Below are 19074 nucleotides of genomic sequence, written 5' to 3'. Positions count from 1 at the left end.
CGTTTAAAAAAAAGAGCTGAAATTGAGCTTGCAGTTCCTTTGCTGCCGGTGTCCTTTTAATGTTAACTTTTTTTTTAAGAAAAACTTAAATAAAATGTTCAATGTTCGGAAGCAAAGGCAGGTTACACGCCCGATCAGCAGATAAACACGCAACGAAAAGTTAAAAAAAAAAATGAAAAACGAAAATCTATTGAACGTGGTACATTCAATTTAATGGGATTTCCTGAAGATACCTTTACCTACGTGTGCATAAAGCCGATAGGTACATCAGTCAGTTGTTCGAGGAAAAAAAGGAACATCAAACAGGCAACCGTGCGTTGCCGTCACCGCCACCGTCGCCGCTGTGTGCCGCCATCATTTTCGAAGGAGAAAACGAGAAAACATCCTGATGCAGAGCAGCGAGAAGGAGGAGTGATATAGGAGACGAGCCTTTATCCGATCCGGTATACAAGTGGGTTGTGGTTAAATTATACCAAAACGGGACTTGTGGAAAATTATGTTGTCATCGGTGACATCAGGATAATAAATCGATATTGCATTTCCATAAATTTCGAGCACCTGACATTATACTCGTATACCTATCTAACCATATCGCTGCGATATCGAGCTGCATGCTATAGGTAGGTATAGAGATACATGTTTGACAGAGTCATAAAGAGTATTGGATCGGTTTCGTTTATTCGGGATTCTGGATGTTGAATAATGTTGGACCCCCTGGGAATAGCAGATTATCTTGATAGAGGTTTCCGGTTTTGTTTTTAATAAGAATAAAAGTTATGGTGGTCGAAAAAGATATCCCAGATGGTGCAATATATCCTGATAAGTGCTACAAACATGTGTCAAGTGTCACAAACGTAACGTGTTCATAGCGGGGCCTTAGTAGACAAAGTCCATAACTACCATAAAGTTACGTTTGTCGGTGGTGACGTTTTGGTCGAGACCTCAATACTCATAAAAGCCCCATGGACATCACGCTGAGTTCTTCCCGTATGTCAATGTAATCAGCATATGCCAGTAATTGGAAAGACTTTTGAAAGATAGTGCCTCTAGTGCTGACGTAGGAGCTCTGTATTATTCCTTCATGGACGATGTTAAAAAGGGCGAATTCTTCATGGTCATCCTGCACAAACGGTCGAGTTTCACAGGGATGTCAAAACTAGACAAGGCTCTATAAAACTCATCCTTGAAGATGGTGTCTCCAGCGCTTCTAAATTTATTTTGTTGTTTTTTGCCTTTTAAATCAATTCGAGATGCTTTTTTTGTGAAAAGTTTTCTATGATGTCTGTTATGTTTTGTTTACTTCACGTCTCTTTTGAGCTTCTATGGATAGTTGATCATAACAAACATGGGCTGGTTTTTGCGCAATTATTTGCTTGTTTTCATCAGTTCCAGAATATATATGTAGGATTGGCCAAACATCGATACATCACCCTACTGCAACAGACGAACAAGACAGAACCGACCACTTAACAAACGGACAGACATAACAAAAGAAAACGAGTGGCCCCTTTCATTTTATTTTTCATACCCACATTGAATAGTTATTCAGTCTTACGTTGTCCTTGTGCGCAGAGAGTTTAGTTGGCCAGGCGTTACGCATCATTTCCATTTCCATTTATTTTTAATTATAATTATAAACTAAATACTTATCAATAAACTTTAAACAAAAAGTAACTTTGGTGTCGCCTATTTACTTAATTTCGGAAAATTATCCCTAGACAAAACCCTACATTTATGTATTGGAACCATTGATATAATAAAAAGACTTTCGTTGAAGTGCTGATCAAAAATATTCTGTCGTTACCCTGTTCTTTCAGCTCCATCACATGCCAATTCAATTATCAAATCAAAAAGATTGTTTTGCAATCATTCGAAAGTACGATCAAATTCTGCTGAACTGCATAACAAAAGCTCATAATAACTTCTTCATTGCATCTATGTGGCCAACCAATTCTCCATGATTTTGTTTTGGATGAAATCCTTTACTTTCCGTCTCTTGGACCAACAAATGCATGTACTTAACTCCTTATCAGGCCTTCCTAAATGTATTTTCAGATGCTAGAAATATCGTCGGTAGCAATTTTGAAAAATTAAATGTTGAAGCCATAAACTATATTAACTATTTTAGCCATTTTGTTTCATCTCGTAAAGAACTAGTAATAACTCTTATGTTGCATCAACTTGATATCAGACCAGATAACAAGTAACTTATAGTTAAAACTTCAAACACTTGCTTATTTTATTTTAAATCGAACGAAGGCAATGGGTTTCCGAATTGCGATCTAATGGTTGTAATCAAAAGCTTACATAATTTAAGCGACCGTTCTTCAGTAATTATGGGATCAAGATTGATGGCCTTTCCCTAAATACTAATGTTATAAACAATGCTCCAAATTTTCAAACGTAATAATAATCCAACAGTTCAAAGTTAAAGCCCAGTTAAGCACTGTTGTAATTGCCTCCGCAGTTTTGGCTTTTTTCCACTATCAATGTTAAAATAGCTAACACGTTAAGTATTTACACGTGGTGTTCATTGACATCTCTCGAAATGACAAAAGTTTATCGGTTATAAAAATACAAAAATAACATAAAATCAAAAGCTATAAAACCTATATCGATTTAGAAGTGTACCTTACATGTGTGCGTAATTTACAGTCGTGGTCATATAATTTAGCCACAAAAAAAGAAAAATATTGTCTTCCAATATTTTGCTTCTGCATAAACTGATGAGATATTTGTAAAAGGTTCGTTTGTTAATGCTACCAAAATCATCAACATTTTCTTCAAGTAGTCCCTGTATTTAATTTTGTAAAGGCTAAGTTAGGAACGCGCTTTAAATGATGACAAAATAAATGAATTAAGCCGCGTAAAACTACTCTCGCTTAACAATTAAAATAGACATCGAAAATTGCGTGTTTTTGGAATTTGATAATTTGCAGCGACGATGCATCTAAGTTGTAAGTGTGTGTTAATTATAATAATTAAAATAATACTGGTCGACAAAATCAAGTTCTTTTCTGCTATACAATCAAAAGGAAACTATTTTAAGATAGTTTTAGTCTTAGCATCCCACTTACATAGTTATGGTTATTACTTACACTGGTCGTTAAGTTTTTCTTACTGGCAATAAAATTGTCAATTCATTTATAATAAAATTGTGATATTTAATTGCCGCTTTTAAGAAGTAATATAAGTTTGAGTAGCAGAAGCCATTAAGAACGTTGAGAAGTTAAGAATAAAAAAGCATGCCAAGAAATTTTCTTCTGTACGTTTTGAATAGTGAAGTATATGGTATTTAAAAATTGTGGAAATCATATCACGTGAATTGGAGTCATCAAAGTAGTTCGTTACGCTAGAGTACACTAAGTCGCACTTACTGTAAATTCAGTCCAGTATTTTTCTTTCACTTTCAGTAAGAGAATGTTATGTACCATGGGCTATTCAAGTATTCACGTCAAAATAACATAACAACATAATAGCTTTTTATTCCAAGCTCATTCCAAGACATGTTGTAATTAAACACTACGCAAATGATCAGACACCATTATTTAAAAATTATTGTAAACCCATTTTTCTCACGCCGCTCTTCTTCTCCCTTCGGGAAATATTACTACCTATTCAATATCGTCTGCATATAAGAGGGAGTTATTTTGAAGATCGTCTAAAACAAAACCGATTGGAAGTTCCGCAAGAAAATCATTTAAAACGGAACAAAAAAAGAGAGCCGTCTTAGCACACATCCTTGACGAACACCATTCTTCGTGTGGAAGAAGTCTGACAAAGACGAACCATCCCAAAAAGCTGCAGTAGTATCCTTATAACGAGATCTTTTAGTAGCCAATATTTTCGAAGATATACCCAGAGTCCATAGCTTATAAATAAGAGCATTCCTGTCAATACAATCCAAAGCAGTCTTAATTTGTTTGTTTATATTGTGCTCACACAAAAAGGGCTATGAATACCCTTATAATGATTAAACACAGTGCAAGCAGTTATAAAGGAGAAACCGATGCACATTGGTTTTGAATGTCTGCACATTGTAATGAGTGGAAAATATTAAGTCAGGTAAAGCATTCCACATTCGCGTAGTGCGGCTAAAGAAAGAATCTCTGTACTTAACAGTCCGTCCAAAATTGGGCTTTAGGGTAAACTGATAGGCATTCCTAGCAGTAGAGGTATTACGGTTGAATTATTTAAGAAAAGGAATGCAACTGGCTATTTCGCTAGAGCACTGTTTATAAAAATAACGATAAGGCAATGACAGGCGTGAGACCTTGAGGTGGTGTTCAAGAGAAGCAAATGTCTCGGTAAGAGAACGATCTCCAATCATTTTAAGAACTCTTCTTTCAATTCCATCCAGAAGACTCAGGTAAGTTATTGGTACTCCAGCCCAAATATGAGAGTTATACTCGAGTCTAGGACGAATAAAAGCTTTTTTAATTACAGCCAGATCAGAAGGGGTAAAAAACTTCAAAGAAAATCTAAATATTTAGCAGCATTTTTGGTGATGTCAAATATGTGATCACTCCACAACGAGTGGTATGTTATGATTGTACCTAGGACTGATAGTTATTCAATCTTCCAATGCAAGTACCACCCATAGATGGTGGCTTTTGCGACCGTAGACAGCATTGAGTTTTCTAAGCATTAAATTCTACACGGTTTTTGATTCCCCATCAAATGCTGTCAAGATCAGAATTAAATGAGTTTATCATACGCTGCCGTTGGTGCTTCACATCCGAAGAACAAGGGTACTGTCATCAGCGAAACAATGTAGTGAGTTAGAATATAAGGAAGAGAATCAGAGCACTGGGGCACACCAGCACCGTCCAATACTCGTTATGAAGTTTCCGTTCTTCAAGATTTTTCTTTAGCTGAAAATTGATCAGCGTTTCCATGACCTTGAAGAGAAGGGACATAAGTGCAATTGGATGATAGATAGGAGGATTCGCTTTTTTTAGAATAGGACAGATGAAAAAGCTTACGCAGTGGTCTTGCCAGCGTTGAAGAACACCTCTTCAGAACAATAGCGGGGATACTATCCGAGTCAGCTGATTTGTGAATGTCAAGATCTTTTAGTACTTTAGCAACTGTACGAGTGCGAAAGAAAATTCGTTCCATGGAATAGTTTACGCTTTAAGGTACAGGAGGAGTCATGTCACTCATTGGCAGCATCGAATTAACAGCAAACTGTGCTGCAAGCAAATTAACTTTATCAATCGAGCTTATAAAAGGAGTGCCATTGGAAACGAGCTTAAGAACTGACAATGACATTGTGCACATTTTTTACAAATGACCAGACATTTGTACAACCTTTCGGACTTTGTAGAATTTTTAGCCGTAATTTTTGGTCATGCAAAAATTGAATGCCTTGAATATGTCCGTTACAAGTCTCTCTAGCTTGTTTGAACTTTTTCCGGTTTTCCTCATTAGGGTTGGCTCTTTGATCCTAATAACCTCTTTACTAACCTCGAATGAAACCATGAGTTTTCTTTAGGTTTGATAGATTTTACCCTATTCGGGATAAAATGGCTCATTCCACAAAAGAATTAAGTTTGTAACCATATCTGCGCTGGATTCCACGTTACTATCGAGGAAGAATAGTGACCAGTTATGATGAAAAAAGCGTAGAGCCTTTTCTTTAGGCAGAGTTGAAGTTGAATTATGCATGAAAGATGGTCTAAAGTAGAATAGTTGATTCTATATGCAGCTTGAAGTTCATTGATGATGTTGTTTTTTTCTAACCAAGCTTACAGTCTGTTCAAGAGAACTGTAGTGAACAGCTAATAGAGCGTATCAAGAAATGAAAGACATCTATAGTTTGACACAACATTTGGATCTCCTTTCTTGAAAAGTGGATACATAATGAATCTTCTGAAAGTTGATAGTTTCAAGAATCTCAGTGAATAACTTCTGTATTTCATACAGTATTCCATCAAAGCCAGGAGTTTTTAGATCTTTTGATTAAGATATAGCAGAATATATCTCGTGCAGCTCAATGGAGTAATCTATCTCTGGAACATGTTGCTGAGGAAGAGCGTATTAGAGAAATAGCTGAATCATTTGGATGCGAGCGTAAGTTTTCAAAATGCATTTTCAATTCATTTACTTTTACTGACGTTCTGGTTTTAATCGACTATCCACGTATTTGCTTAGTATTCTGCCACCACTCTCGGTCTGAATGAACAGATTCAAGACTCCTAGTAAGACTAACGAAATAAGCTTATATTTTTTGTTGGCACCATAGTAGTTTTAACGACATATTTCCAGGCTTAGCTTTCTAAAGGATTTAAGGTGTTTAAGAGCATTTTTTTCCGGCCATAAAACAAGCTCAATCAAACCAAGATATTTTTGGCTCAAACCTAAAATTTTGTTTTGATTGCTGATGGAGGGTACAGGTGACTCGAGTTTATTTTTATAAGCAAGAAATATTCATATTATTTCATATAATATTGTAAATATCTTCATAAGTTGCAAGATCTCAACTGTTCTACAAAAATCTAAAAGAAACGCTAAGTCATTCATGATTAAACGGTTTTCAACAGAAAAAGGTAAAACTGTTTGGAAGTATGTACGTTTTCTTTTTGTAACGAATCTATTGTCAAAACAATTCAATGTATTATAGTACCAAGTTTTTGAAATATATTAAAACGGGTATTTTTAAAACTTATTTTTAAAAATTAGCACTAAAATTTAGTTTCCTAAACATTTTTTTCGAAACTATGAAAGTATTAAATTCAAAGTTTGCTCAAAAAGAGATAAACAAAGACTCATTACTAATGAGAATTTCCAGAAACTTAGTAAGATACTAAAATGAACTAAACTTTATTTAAAAAATAAAGATCAGTGCTTTTTGCAAAGTCATAATACAATTTATTGTTAAGAAAAATGTTGAGTTTTTACTTAGCCCTAAAAACCCCATTTTTAAGTTGTTTTTATCATATTTTAAGGGGCACTTTTTAAAAAACATGATGTAATAGAAAAATCTAATTGCGAGATTCGAATTTAAGATATTTCAATCCTTTAAAAAAGTATTGTTTTGTTTGTACAACAGAAAAAATACTAATTTTGTTGACCAGTGTTATTAGTTATGGAATGACTTATCGGTCTTCATTTGATTCTGTCTAAAGTTTTGAAATACCTTGAAAGTAATTCCTCTATGTTTTTGAATAAAAGTAATTTTTTAGTCCTGATTCCGAATCCAAACTCCAATTGTAGCTATAGGTGCTCAAACTCAGAAATACCCGTTTTCAAGATTAATTTCATATTTGTTTTAATATATTCCAAAACTTTATGTTTAAAATTTAAGACTACAAAGTCGTAATGGGGCCAAAAATTGCTTTTATATTATTTTGGGTTCTTTCTATTAAAAACCGTTGTGCCATAAATACCTCTTAAGGTTAATGTATGACAGATGAATGAGAATTTTTGGAAAATAAGTAGGGTACTCAAAAAAAGACAGAGTTTTATGTCACTGACTTACATTATATGACCATAACTGTACACTTGCATATGGATCTAGGGGGACATATGGACAAAACATGCAAACTATTCACCAATAGATGCAAATATTATGTCGTTTCAAGTGTTAACTAGGTCCTTAGTCCTTACCTGATATGCCATATACTGCACTATACCCTATAAGCATATATCACACATGATATAGATTGGTGTAATATAGTATATTTTTATTTCTGCAGCAGATATACATTCGCCATTCGTATGCCAAAGATCCCCATTGTGAAAAGGATAATTGAAAATTGAATTGAAAATCCTTTTGAGTGTCCAGCAGTTGAACAATGGTTTTATGTTCAATCCTGATGTTTGAATTTGAATCCTCGTGAATACTCGTGGTGGTTATATATGTCTATGGTATGCAGATAACTGATAGCTGCTGATGTTTGGGTAAGGGAAAGGTATAGGAGAAAATATATAGAAATACCTAATATGAAGGCAAGCAGGGTGCCAGCTGGGCTTGGGGTTGTTATTCGATGAATTTTCAATTGAAAATCATTTTATTCGAATTTCAATGATGATGATGAAAAGGGTGAAGTGATGATTATTGTAGATGCGAATATTGAATTTACATTAACGTATATTTATTTGTTTTTCAGTTTTGTTTTTACCAGTCTCATTGTGTATTTGGATTTAATGGGGGAGGGGGGAGAGTTGTTGGCTTTGTTTGTTGTCTTATGAAATGGAATTAACTTTATGTTGAATTTAATTGATTTCTCTATAAAACAAAAGATATTTTATATCTGTGGTCTAATACACATTTTCTGTTTACATAAACTGCCTGATGATAATAAGTCAGCGTTTGGAAATAGTTCTTCGAGCTTCGTTCGATGTTGAGGAAATAGAATTATAAGGTTTTTTTGTCTAATTTTTGTTTTCTAAAAATGGGTGTTGGTTATTTGCTTAAAGAACTAAAATCGTTGTTAATAACTAAAAGTTACCAATAATATTTTGGATATGAATCTTGTTTTGTGATTGAGATACTTACGTCATAAACCAAATCCTACCAATTTTAAGTAGCAGTTTTCTAAATATTTCATATATACGACTAGATTAAATGAACGAATTTGCTCATGTATCCTTTATTTTAAGATTTAAAAATTCACCTACAAAAAAATCGTTCGAGCGTTTTTTTTTAAATTAGTTTTTTTTTCCACAGGGTAGATGGCGCACCAATTGTGCTAAAATAAAAATCTCAAATAACTTGTTTCTTAATCAGTGTATTTAATTTTTGTTTTACTGGAAAGAAAATTAAATTTTATTTTAAATAATAAATTTCTTACACTCAAGGCACACATATGCAGCACCTGATTAAAAAATTGTTAATTGCGGAATGAAGGATTGAAGTTGGGATGGCTTCAATTATTGTCATTATTAACTGCTTCAATTCAGTCAAATTCCTGGGTTTCGGTTTTTACAGCTTGTGCTTGGTAGGTAGGTAGGTAGAAATGGCGATCTCAAGGCAACCTAGCCTGAGATCCAATTAGCGCTGTAGTGAGCCGTTTTGATACCAAAAACTCGTTTGAGCTGTGATAAAAAGGGAAAGATTTATGGAGAAGCTTCATAGCGATTATGTTAGACCCATTTTGTCACATTGAGAAAAAAGATTAGGTCTCTAATCTTTGTCTCAGATAGCTCATCAAGTTCGTGAGAGAATGCTTTTCCAAAGTATTTCATTCTAGTGTTTGTCAAAGCAGGACATTTGCAGAGGAAATGGATTATCGTTTCACTTTCTCTTTGGTGACTACAGCTACGGCAAAAGGTGTTGTAAGAGATACCCAACTTCTCTGCATGAACTCCTATAGGCCAATGTGCGGTACAAACCGCAACAATCCTGGCTATGTCTTGCCTTGTCCTGCATAGAAGATCGTTTGTACGGGTTGGAGATGGGTAAATTGCTCCACCTTCGGTTTGATTCAGTTTGGTAGATATAAAAGATTTTACCCTTCATATAGCACCAAGAGGAATGTTAACCATTTCCGCAAGTGAGCTATGCAGGGCCGATCCTTGCCTAGCTAGCTCGTCAGCCCGTTCATTTCCCACGATACCACTATGGCCCTGAACCTAGATCAGGGTAATACCGAGGTTAATATTCAGGCTCGCAAGCTCATCGCGACATTGCTGGACCAATTTAGATGAGGATGTGGCCCAGTTAATGGCTTTGACAGCTGCCTGACTGTCTGTAGAGATAGCCGCATTTCGGTTTTGGTTTGAGCTTTGTTTAAGTATCATTACATGCCTCCCTTATTGCCAGCAGTTCAGCCTGAAAAACGGTAGCAAAGTCAGGAAGCCTAAAGGATTTAGCTACATTTAGGGACTCGGAAAAGATCCCAGAACTAACTCCGCACTCCATCTTTGAGCCGTCAGTAAAGATGGTTGTGTCGAAACCTATCGACAGGATGTCAGCGCGGCAAAAAAGAGGTCAACCCCGGAAGAGCCGATATACCGGGGTAAGGCAGAAAATGAAACGGACCATGCGAAGGCATCCAAATGAGATCGTTAGCGACTGGTTTGTCAACCAGCCTTTCATTCTTCGGCACGGATTATGTAAGACGCTCACACCAACACTGAAATTAGGGACCCCGTATCTATGGTCAAATTGCATTGCTAAGGCTTGCTACTATTAAGAAGAATCAACTAGTATCGAAATGTACTTTAACGCTCAATTCGCACATCTCTCTTAATAAAGAATAAATAAGGTACTCGATATAATTACTAATTAGTCCAGCACATTTCAACACTTTATCGAGGCATAGAATTCAATTTGTTTTCAATCAGGAAACCCTTTGCTGAGTTAGACTGCTGATATTTTTTGAGCTTAATAATTCTTAATAGCGACTTAGGCTATGTGGGTTTGACTTTTTGGAGATGCTATCGAGTTGAGCTATGTGGGTTTTTAGTTTATGGGATTAATTGTGAGTTGGACTATATGGGCTTAACTGTTTTGGTGTACAGAGCTTTCGAGTTTGGATCTTGTGGGGTCAATTAATTTTGGTTTTTATTTTTGGGGTTTATTTGATTGTACAGCTTCAATATGGCGGTTTTACGGTTTCAATTTCTTAATTGAATGGGGTCCTCATTTCTGCGGGGCCCTGGGATGGCCCCTTATTAATCCGGGCTTCATCATCACCATCCAGATCTTCCTCTATGGTGTGATCTATGCAATCGAAGAAAATGTTTAGACTTGTTCCATTTTTTGGGAGGTTATCCAATTCTGAAAGAATTTTACAAGAAATACTTTGGACTTGATCTACTCAATTTAGAGGAAACCGTACAATAGATGAATGGAGGACGAGGGTGGGATATCTTATACAAATATTGTTCAATCAATGAAAATTTTGAATGCATACAAAATTATTTGCAAAATTATTAAATTTAATTTTTGAAAACGATATATTTAATTTTTTTAAAGTATTATGTGGTAGACGGCAATTGGCATTTAAATACTTAAGATAAACTTACAGAGACAATTGTAAACAGTATTAAAACTTTGGAGTCAATAAAACTAAACTAAACTAAAAAAAAGTATGTCCCGACAATAAACCTTGATGTAATTGCAGGCCACACAGTTACTCGCTCTAGGAGCATGAGACATGGATCATTTCAGGATTTGATTCACTCCATTCACGGCAAATTTGCTTGTTTACATTTCCGTTGAGGTCAAAATGCGCCTCATCAGACATTAACAAACAATTCATCAATGGGTTGTCTTCTTCGACCATTACAATAATTTTTCGGTAAAATTTTTTTCGAACAGAAAAATCCTGACGGTTTAACTTGCTTGTAATTAGGACTTTGTACGGAAATCAATCAACCCAATGCTTTAAGCTGTAGGGGCGAGGGAAGACGGACGGACGGAAATGGGAGACCCACTTTTTTCGAATTCTCTAACGTCGTAATGATATCTCGAGTTCGAAATTAACTTCTGCAAAACTTACCATGATATTAGTTCCTATATGACGTAAGTGAAAAATACAGATTAGATTTTTCTAAGATCAGAAAGGGTTTGAAAGTAATCAATAAAATAAATGTTTGCCTAATATGCACAACATGATGAACTACAATAACTAACAATTTTTGAACGCATAACTATGAGCATTTTGTTCCAGAAATTGGATTTCTTGATCCTTTTTTTTTCATTGTTCTCATAACAAAATAAATTCTTATTCTAATGAAATGCCTTTAAACTAAACGTGTTTGCATGTTTTCGCAGAAAAATACGCATTATCAATGTAAAGAGTTTTAAAAAAGGTTCAGCAATGCATCTAGTTTGACAAAAACTATGCAAATTTTGCTGCAAAGACAATATCGAGATGTCTTATATATTCTACGAACTTCGGGGTTAGAGAAACTAGGTTTCGGTTGGTGATACAATTGATAAATCATTTAAACAATTATGGTTCTAACAACATTTCCGGTAAAGCCTGCTGCAACATCAAAGCTGCTTTCATTAATGAGTTTTTCTCCACTTTTATCGTTGGATAACACAATCTTTAATATGCCATCAAATCCAACTTCTTGCTTACATTTCAACCAATCTATTTTCATTCTCAAAATTCTACCTGATGAATTTAATTTGAAAGAACTACCTTCCGCATCTACTCTAACAATTTTTCAATATTGAATACCCCAAATCTTTTGAAAAGTTATTGGAATTGCTGACAGGTAGGACGATAATTATTTCCTTAATATAAGTCTTATTTTCTCGAAACAAAAAATTTTCAAACAATGTTAGTTAAAATGACAAGTTAGTAAAACTTCGATTTGTGCAGATGTTCCCAGAGCGAACACAAGAACTGTACATTTTAGAGCCAACCTTTGAATTTTTTCTGTTTAGTAGCATCGTTGCACTCAGTATTAATAACGCGAATAGACTTAATAAATCATTCAGGACGTGACAGTAGTTCATATTGATAATCACAATTTATAAACCCTGACCGTTTCACCTGTTGTGCTTTCTTGCAGAACGAATTGAAAAAATCGAACAGATTTCCGAAAAATAAAATTAAACCTGAAGAGTCTTGCATTCTGTCTGCCCTATGTTTATCACATCGAAACCTTTATTAACAGAATTGCTAAGAATTTGCTTTTGTTGTTCGTTTAACAATTCCGAGTACTTTGAAGTTAGTATAAAACGTCATACTAAATGAATGTTTTTGAATCACTGACCTCAAAATATTGTGTTTTTCGTGACTGAATGACATAGAATTTGGCAAAAGCCTCTTAATTTTAATCCTTGGTCGCAAACAAACTGAACAAGGCATACATTGTTTTCTTCTAACGCAGTTATTGATTCTATAACCTTTTTCAGAATTGAGGGTTTACAACTTATTCCAACTAAAGAATTATAGGCTAGTGGATGCTTCCATCTCTTTGTGAAATCTTCTAAGCCTGGAACAAATCTGACTTTTCGCTATAGTCGAAATACTTCTTCAAGGACATTTTGTAAGATGAAATTTAACAATATTTATAAATAGTAAGAAACTCACTCTTACTTATTTTAAGCACTAGGCTTTTTAAATTAAAATCTGTATTACTTGGACTTGTAGGCCAGGTAGGAATTAAATCTTTAAGGGTTGTTAAGAATGGAAGATCCAACAACGGTTTTAAGAACTTATGTTTCACTGAAGATATATTTAAAGAATTGAAAGTGCTAACATCTTTATTTCTGAACTACATAATATATGTACGTACTTCTCTGAGGAGAACTATCGAAATTCCTCAAACTATTTCATACTATTCACCTAACATCTGTTTGCAATTTTTCCATATCTAAAGGGAAAGACTGAACTTTTTTTAATTTTTACATTCAAGGACAAAAGCTCACAATCCTTAGACCGAATATTTTTGTCATAGTCTACTTAGGTAATGTTAAATTTATATAAATTAGGTGGCGCAACAGTCCGAGAACCACGGCCAGTGTGCGAGTATTGTAGGGGACCTACAGTTAATATGCCGAATCCGAACAGATAATTTGAGAAAGCACTTTATTTGCCTTTAAAAGTATAAAATTGGATTTATGCCCCTACTTCCCAGAAATATCGGTAAGGTAATGAAATCTGGAAGTCTCTGTCGAATTGCAGTTAGGCGATGGTGAAGTCTGTGCACTTTGGAATTGATTCTAAGTACTTAAGAATTACGGAGTGGCCAATGTTGTTGTTAACCCACTGCGAGAAGTTTTTAGGGGAATAGCAGATCTTGGAAGGACCACTTCTGCAGACTGTATAACGGCGACGACGAAACAAATACCGCTGTCAGGCAGGATGATTCATTCAACATAGACGACGAAAGCCAACAATCCCGTCCTCCCGACTTAGACGAAGTAAAGATTGGCATATCTAAGCATGTCCGATGAGTAAAACTTCAGTATTGTTTGCCCGATCCTGAAAAAAGGAGACCCTCTAAACTCCACCAACTATAGAGGACAGCCTATTTAACATCGCCTATAAAATCTTCTCTGCCGTAGTATATGAACGTCTAAAGCCCATTGTTAATAACCTGATAGGTCATTATCAGTGTAGTTTTAGACCAGGCAAGTCCATAGAAGATCAAATATTCATATTACGGCAGATCCTGGAAAAAACCCAAGAACACCAAATCGACACCCACCATCTTTTCATCGATTTCAAGGCCGCATATGACAGCATTTACAGGGACGAGCTGTATAGAGCCATGTCTACTTTTGGCATCCCTGCCAAACTCGTCCGTTTGTGCAGGATGACCACCGAGAATTCACAATGCTCCATAAAGGTTTGAAACCATCTAGCTAGGGACCGAGCTAGATGGAGAAGTTTGTTGGGTGAGGCCCTAGTTCACACAGGACTGTAGCGCCACCATAAGTAAATATGGGAGCTTTTTGTTTGCTAAATATATCAAGAGGTGGTAGAGTGGGGTATCCAATGACGCGGATGGGTACTTGTACAGAACATTGGACTGTAGTTAGTTATTGTCGTGGCTTATATCTTTTTCAAAAATAGGACTAATTCGGGGTTGCGTAGGTTTGTACCAAGTCCACCAAGTTTGGTTTAAGTATATTATAAGAGTACTTTTAGGGTCTTAAGATGCTTTCCTGAACCCACTACTTTCATTTTCATAAAGATTTACTTCAGTTCTGAATTTTCTTTTCTCAAGCTTACCTTTTTCAGCGTGTTTTTCCTCAACGCGTTGAAAAGTCTTGGTCTCAAAAGATATGCTTATGATATAAGTCAATATCTTCCAGGCCATGATTTTCTTCCAGAACCGAAGCAGCAAATTAATCTTGGGCAACAAAAACTGGCGCAGTCCAGAAAGAAAAGACGATCTTTGTTTTCGATGGAAAAATGCTTGCTGCAGACTCTTTGAAATTTTGTCAGCTTTACCAGATTAAGCCTAACCCTCAGTATATCTGTGGCATTTTTTTAAAGAAAATAGTTATAAGAGTTCTTGAAGAAAGCCCTAAAAATCGTACCTTCACCAAAAATAATCTTGACCCTTTAAAAATATTTTCTAGATAACACTTCTTTTCCAGTATTTTATAATCATGAATATTAATTGATTTTCCTTTTTCCATCTCTTTTCAGCTAAGTGAAGACATTGGATATGTTTTATATTCAGCATTAGGATCATTCTACATTCCTAGTTGTATAATGGTTTTTGTATATATTCGAATATATTTTGCTGCAAAAGCTAGAGCGAGACGAGGTATTAAAAAACAGCCAAGGAAACCACCCAACGAGCAGGTAAAATATCAGGCATGTAACCACAAACCATTTTTTAATATTTATACACATATACATATGTACTACATAATGCTCGTAATACCATTTAAAATAAATTCACTTACCATTTTTTTAAATTTAGATTTTCACAAATTTGTTTTATATAAATTATAGAGCACGTAAAAGTTAAGCAAAGCCTTTAAAGTAAACCACCTAAAAAAAAATCGCTGAAAACTGGAAAAGTATTAATTAAAATATGACAGAACTTTCGGTCTTTAAATGTCCCCTTAAAATCTTCCTCCTTCCCTTCTATTAAGAAAATACTTGCACACACAAACGTTCCTACAAATAAAATCTTATCTGTAATCAATTTTTCAATTCTGACGCAACCACCCATAACAATACCTTCATTATTCTTCCAAAACTGACACCCCCATTTTGGACAAAACAAAAATAGGTAAAGGTAGGAGTAAGGTATACCTTAAACTGGAACCCATCAAATAAATACCAACCACATTCTAGTATATACCTATAGTATAATATTTTGGGATCCTGAGAACGTAAATTTATCGTTTTCATTGTTTCTCGTGCAGGACATCACAATACAAAATACAATCAATTATTTATTTATTTCCCTTAAATCTACTACGCAATATTTCATCGTTGAATAAAATACATTATATTTTAGTATATACCCAAGTTAGGTATGTAAGGAAGGTATACGGTACCTATTCTATATACTCGTATCCAAAAAATACAAAACACTAAAAGCTTTTACCAGCTTTTACGTAAAAGTATATCTTGAGATGTGGCATGTGGCAAATAAAACATTTGCATGGTGTGGTCCTGGTCCTGGTCATTCATTCTCCTAAATCTGTCCATTGGGTAAATGTAGTGCATTCCGATGTTGCTGCTTCTACTCTCTGTACCAACCTTTGCCAACCTACAATACATTTAGGTCCATACGTAATATACCTACCAAGTTAAGGTATCTCAATGGTATTAAGAAAATAAAAAATGTTGACCTCTATTTGTTGTTTAGAAAGGGAAATGATATCCTTCCTTACTTCCTTCCTTCCTTCTTTTGTGCTATACATGTATAGGCTAAAAGCATCCGTAAATTCTGGAAGAGGGTTCAAAATAATCTTATAAATAATTCCAATACAACTGTTTTTGCAGCATGTATACGAGTAGTTTAAATTTTATATCAGAAATTAGATTTTGTGTGCTTTAATTGAACAAAATTTATTAAGATTCATTATGTCGACAGGGGTTTTGAAAGGTAAAATATCCTTCGACTTATAATGGAGTTAGATTTGTAAAATCAATATTAAGAAAACCATTCAGAAATATCCCTCTTCGACGAATATTGATTTTTTTTTAAACTTGAAAAAAAATGGTGGACATGTACATTCAAGAGGACACAAACGTCCACAGGTTTTTCTCAAAACCAACCTCTGGCTATCAACTCCTACTCTCACCTCCCCGTGGTGAACATAGGGTGCCTAGTGCTTCAGCTGGAGATAAGGTTCCAACCCCAGTGAAAAGTTGTTGGGGGCAGCAAACGAGAGAGGTGGGGAGAGGTGTTTCCACTAAGGCACCTCTCCTTATCCAGACGGCAGCGGAGAAGTTCCCGAGATGGAATCGACGGTGGCGTCTACAGTTCCAGTAGTCCTGAACTACTTAGTGAACACCTTATAGGGCTTCTTCGACTAATTTGGAGCTCAGGCCTATAAGAAGCGGTTTTATCCGGCTCCTCATCCTTGGAGTTATACTTAGGATCTGGCCCTCCAGGTTGGGGGTTGTGCCGTTGGGGTGACTTCCTGGCCACGTAAAAGCTTTCATATTTGCGAAGCACCGACAAGCAACGCAAACGAATAAAGGACAACGAACTTCGGATATGAATGTGGAATGTTAGGTCCCTTAACAGAACACGTGCAGAGGAAGAATTAATTGAGGTCCAAGACTGCTATAAAACAGACGGAAATACGATGGGATGGGCCCGGCAAAAAGAGGACGAAAACCAACAGCGGTTATTTGGATGCGGCTTCTTCATTGGAGCCAAGCTTAGGCAAGAAGTTGTGAGCTATAGGTGTATCAATGAGCCTGATGTGCGCGCACGCCGTCACAGAAGAGAAAGATGACAACACCAAAGGTATGTTCTTCGAGCTCTTAGACAAAACATATGAGCGGTGTCCTAGCTACGATATTGAAATTGTCCTGGTCGATTTTAATTCCAAGCTAGGCAGGGAAGACATCTTTGGTGGAATACTCGGGGAGAGCAGCCTGCACGACAACACTTCCGACAACGGATTCAGGCTCATAGATTTTTCTGCGGGGTGAAACGTCATGGTAGCCAGTACGCGTTTTCCGCACCACAACATCCACAAAGGAACTTGTGTTTCTCCAGATCAATCTACATTCAACAAGATTGACCATTTTGCAATCGACGCCAGACACGCTTCCAGCATCATGGATGTACGAACTTTCCGAGGAACTAACATCGACTCGGACCACAACCTCGTTGTAGCCAAGGTATCACTTTGGATTTCCAGACCCAAGGCAAAACAGGGAGGTGCTGGGAAAAGGTACAACGTCGAACGGCTACAACCGCCAGAGATCGCCAAATCCTTTTCCGACCGAGTTACAAGTAACCTCTCTCGAAGTTCTCTGCCGCCAACACAATGTATCGAAAACCAGTGGCAACATTGCCAAGATGCAATCAGAGAAGCCGCCTCTGATGTGCTGGATTTCAAGCAACCAATAATAAGGAACCCTCGTTTGAAGAGGAAAAAGAGAGGGCATGAGAAGCATGCAGTCGAAGATGTTCAGAGGTTGAAAAGCAAGAATGAAATTCGAAAGTTTTATGAACAGGTGAAACGAAATTCACAGGTACATAAACCTAGAACCAAAGGCTGCAAAGAAGAAAGTGGAAACAGCATAGTCGAACCGCAGTCAATGCTAACGATATGGAAGGACCATTTCTTCAGACTGTATAACGGGAACGATCTATATAAACGATGAAAGCCAACAATCCCGTCATCCCGACTTAAAGATTGCTATATCTAAGCTGAAGTCTAATAAAACCGCTGGAGCGGATGGCTTGAATGCCGAGCTCTTTAAAGCATTTGGAGATAAGTTGGTTAGGAGCATGCACTAACTTCTCTGTAAGATATGGTCGGAAGAAAGTATGCCCGATTAATGGAACCTCAGTATTGTTTGCCCGATCCTGAAGAAAGGAGACCCTCTAAACTGCACCAACTAAAGAGGAATCAGTCTACTTAACACGCATATAAAATCTTCTCTGCCGTAATATGTGAACGTCTAAAGCCCATCGTCAACAACCTGATAGGTCCTTATCAGTGTGGTCTTAGACTATGAAAGTCCACAGTTGATCAAATATTCACATTACGGCAGATCCTGGAAAAAACCCAAGAACACCGCATATGACAGCATATACAGGGACGAGCTGTATAGAGCCATGTCTATTCTTGGCATCCCTGCCAAACTCGTCCGTTTGTGCAGGATGACTATGGAGAATTCACGATGCTCCATAAAGGTTGGAAACAATTTAATAGAACCTTTCGATGTCAAAAAAGGTTTTAGACAATATGATGATGAGTTTAAAAGAACTCAGCGTGATGTCAATGGGGCTTTTGTGAGTATTGAGGCAGAGGCGGCAAAACTGGGTTTAAGGGTTAATGAGGGCAACACAAAGTCGATACAGTCATCAAGAAAGGACATACACCACCGACGTCTTGGTCAAAACGTCACCATCGACAGACGTAACTTTAAGGTAGTCAAGTACTTCGTCTTCCTAGGCTCCGCTGTAAACGCAGAAAACAACACAAGCGCTGAGATC

The 19074-nt window shown here is 36.3% G+C and overlaps 1 protein-coding gene across 1 annotated transcript in view; it reads left to right on the top strand.

Annotated features, from left to right (window-relative positions):
• LOC129941020 (alpha-2Db adrenergic receptor) overlaps positions 1 to 19074 on the top strand; it is a 325512-nt gene that overhangs the window by 190482 nt on the left and 115956 nt on the right. Inside the window, exon 2 of the mRNA XM_056049557.1 lies at positions 15075 to 15233. Within this exon, the coding sequence (XP_055905532.1) occupies positions 15075 to 15233 (159 nt within the window). The remainder of the gene's footprint in view (positions 1 to 15074; positions 15234 to 19074) is intronic.

This window comes from Eupeodes corollae, chromosome 1 (genome assembly GCF_945859685.1).
Source record: "Eupeodes corollae chromosome 1, idEupCoro1.1, whole genome shotgun sequence".
NCBI classification, from domain to species: Eukaryota; Metazoa; Arthropoda; class Insecta; order Diptera; family Syrphidae; genus Eupeodes; species Eupeodes corollae.
Note: the sequence above shows the minus strand (reverse complement) of the source record. Positions and strands in the feature narration are given on the sequence as shown.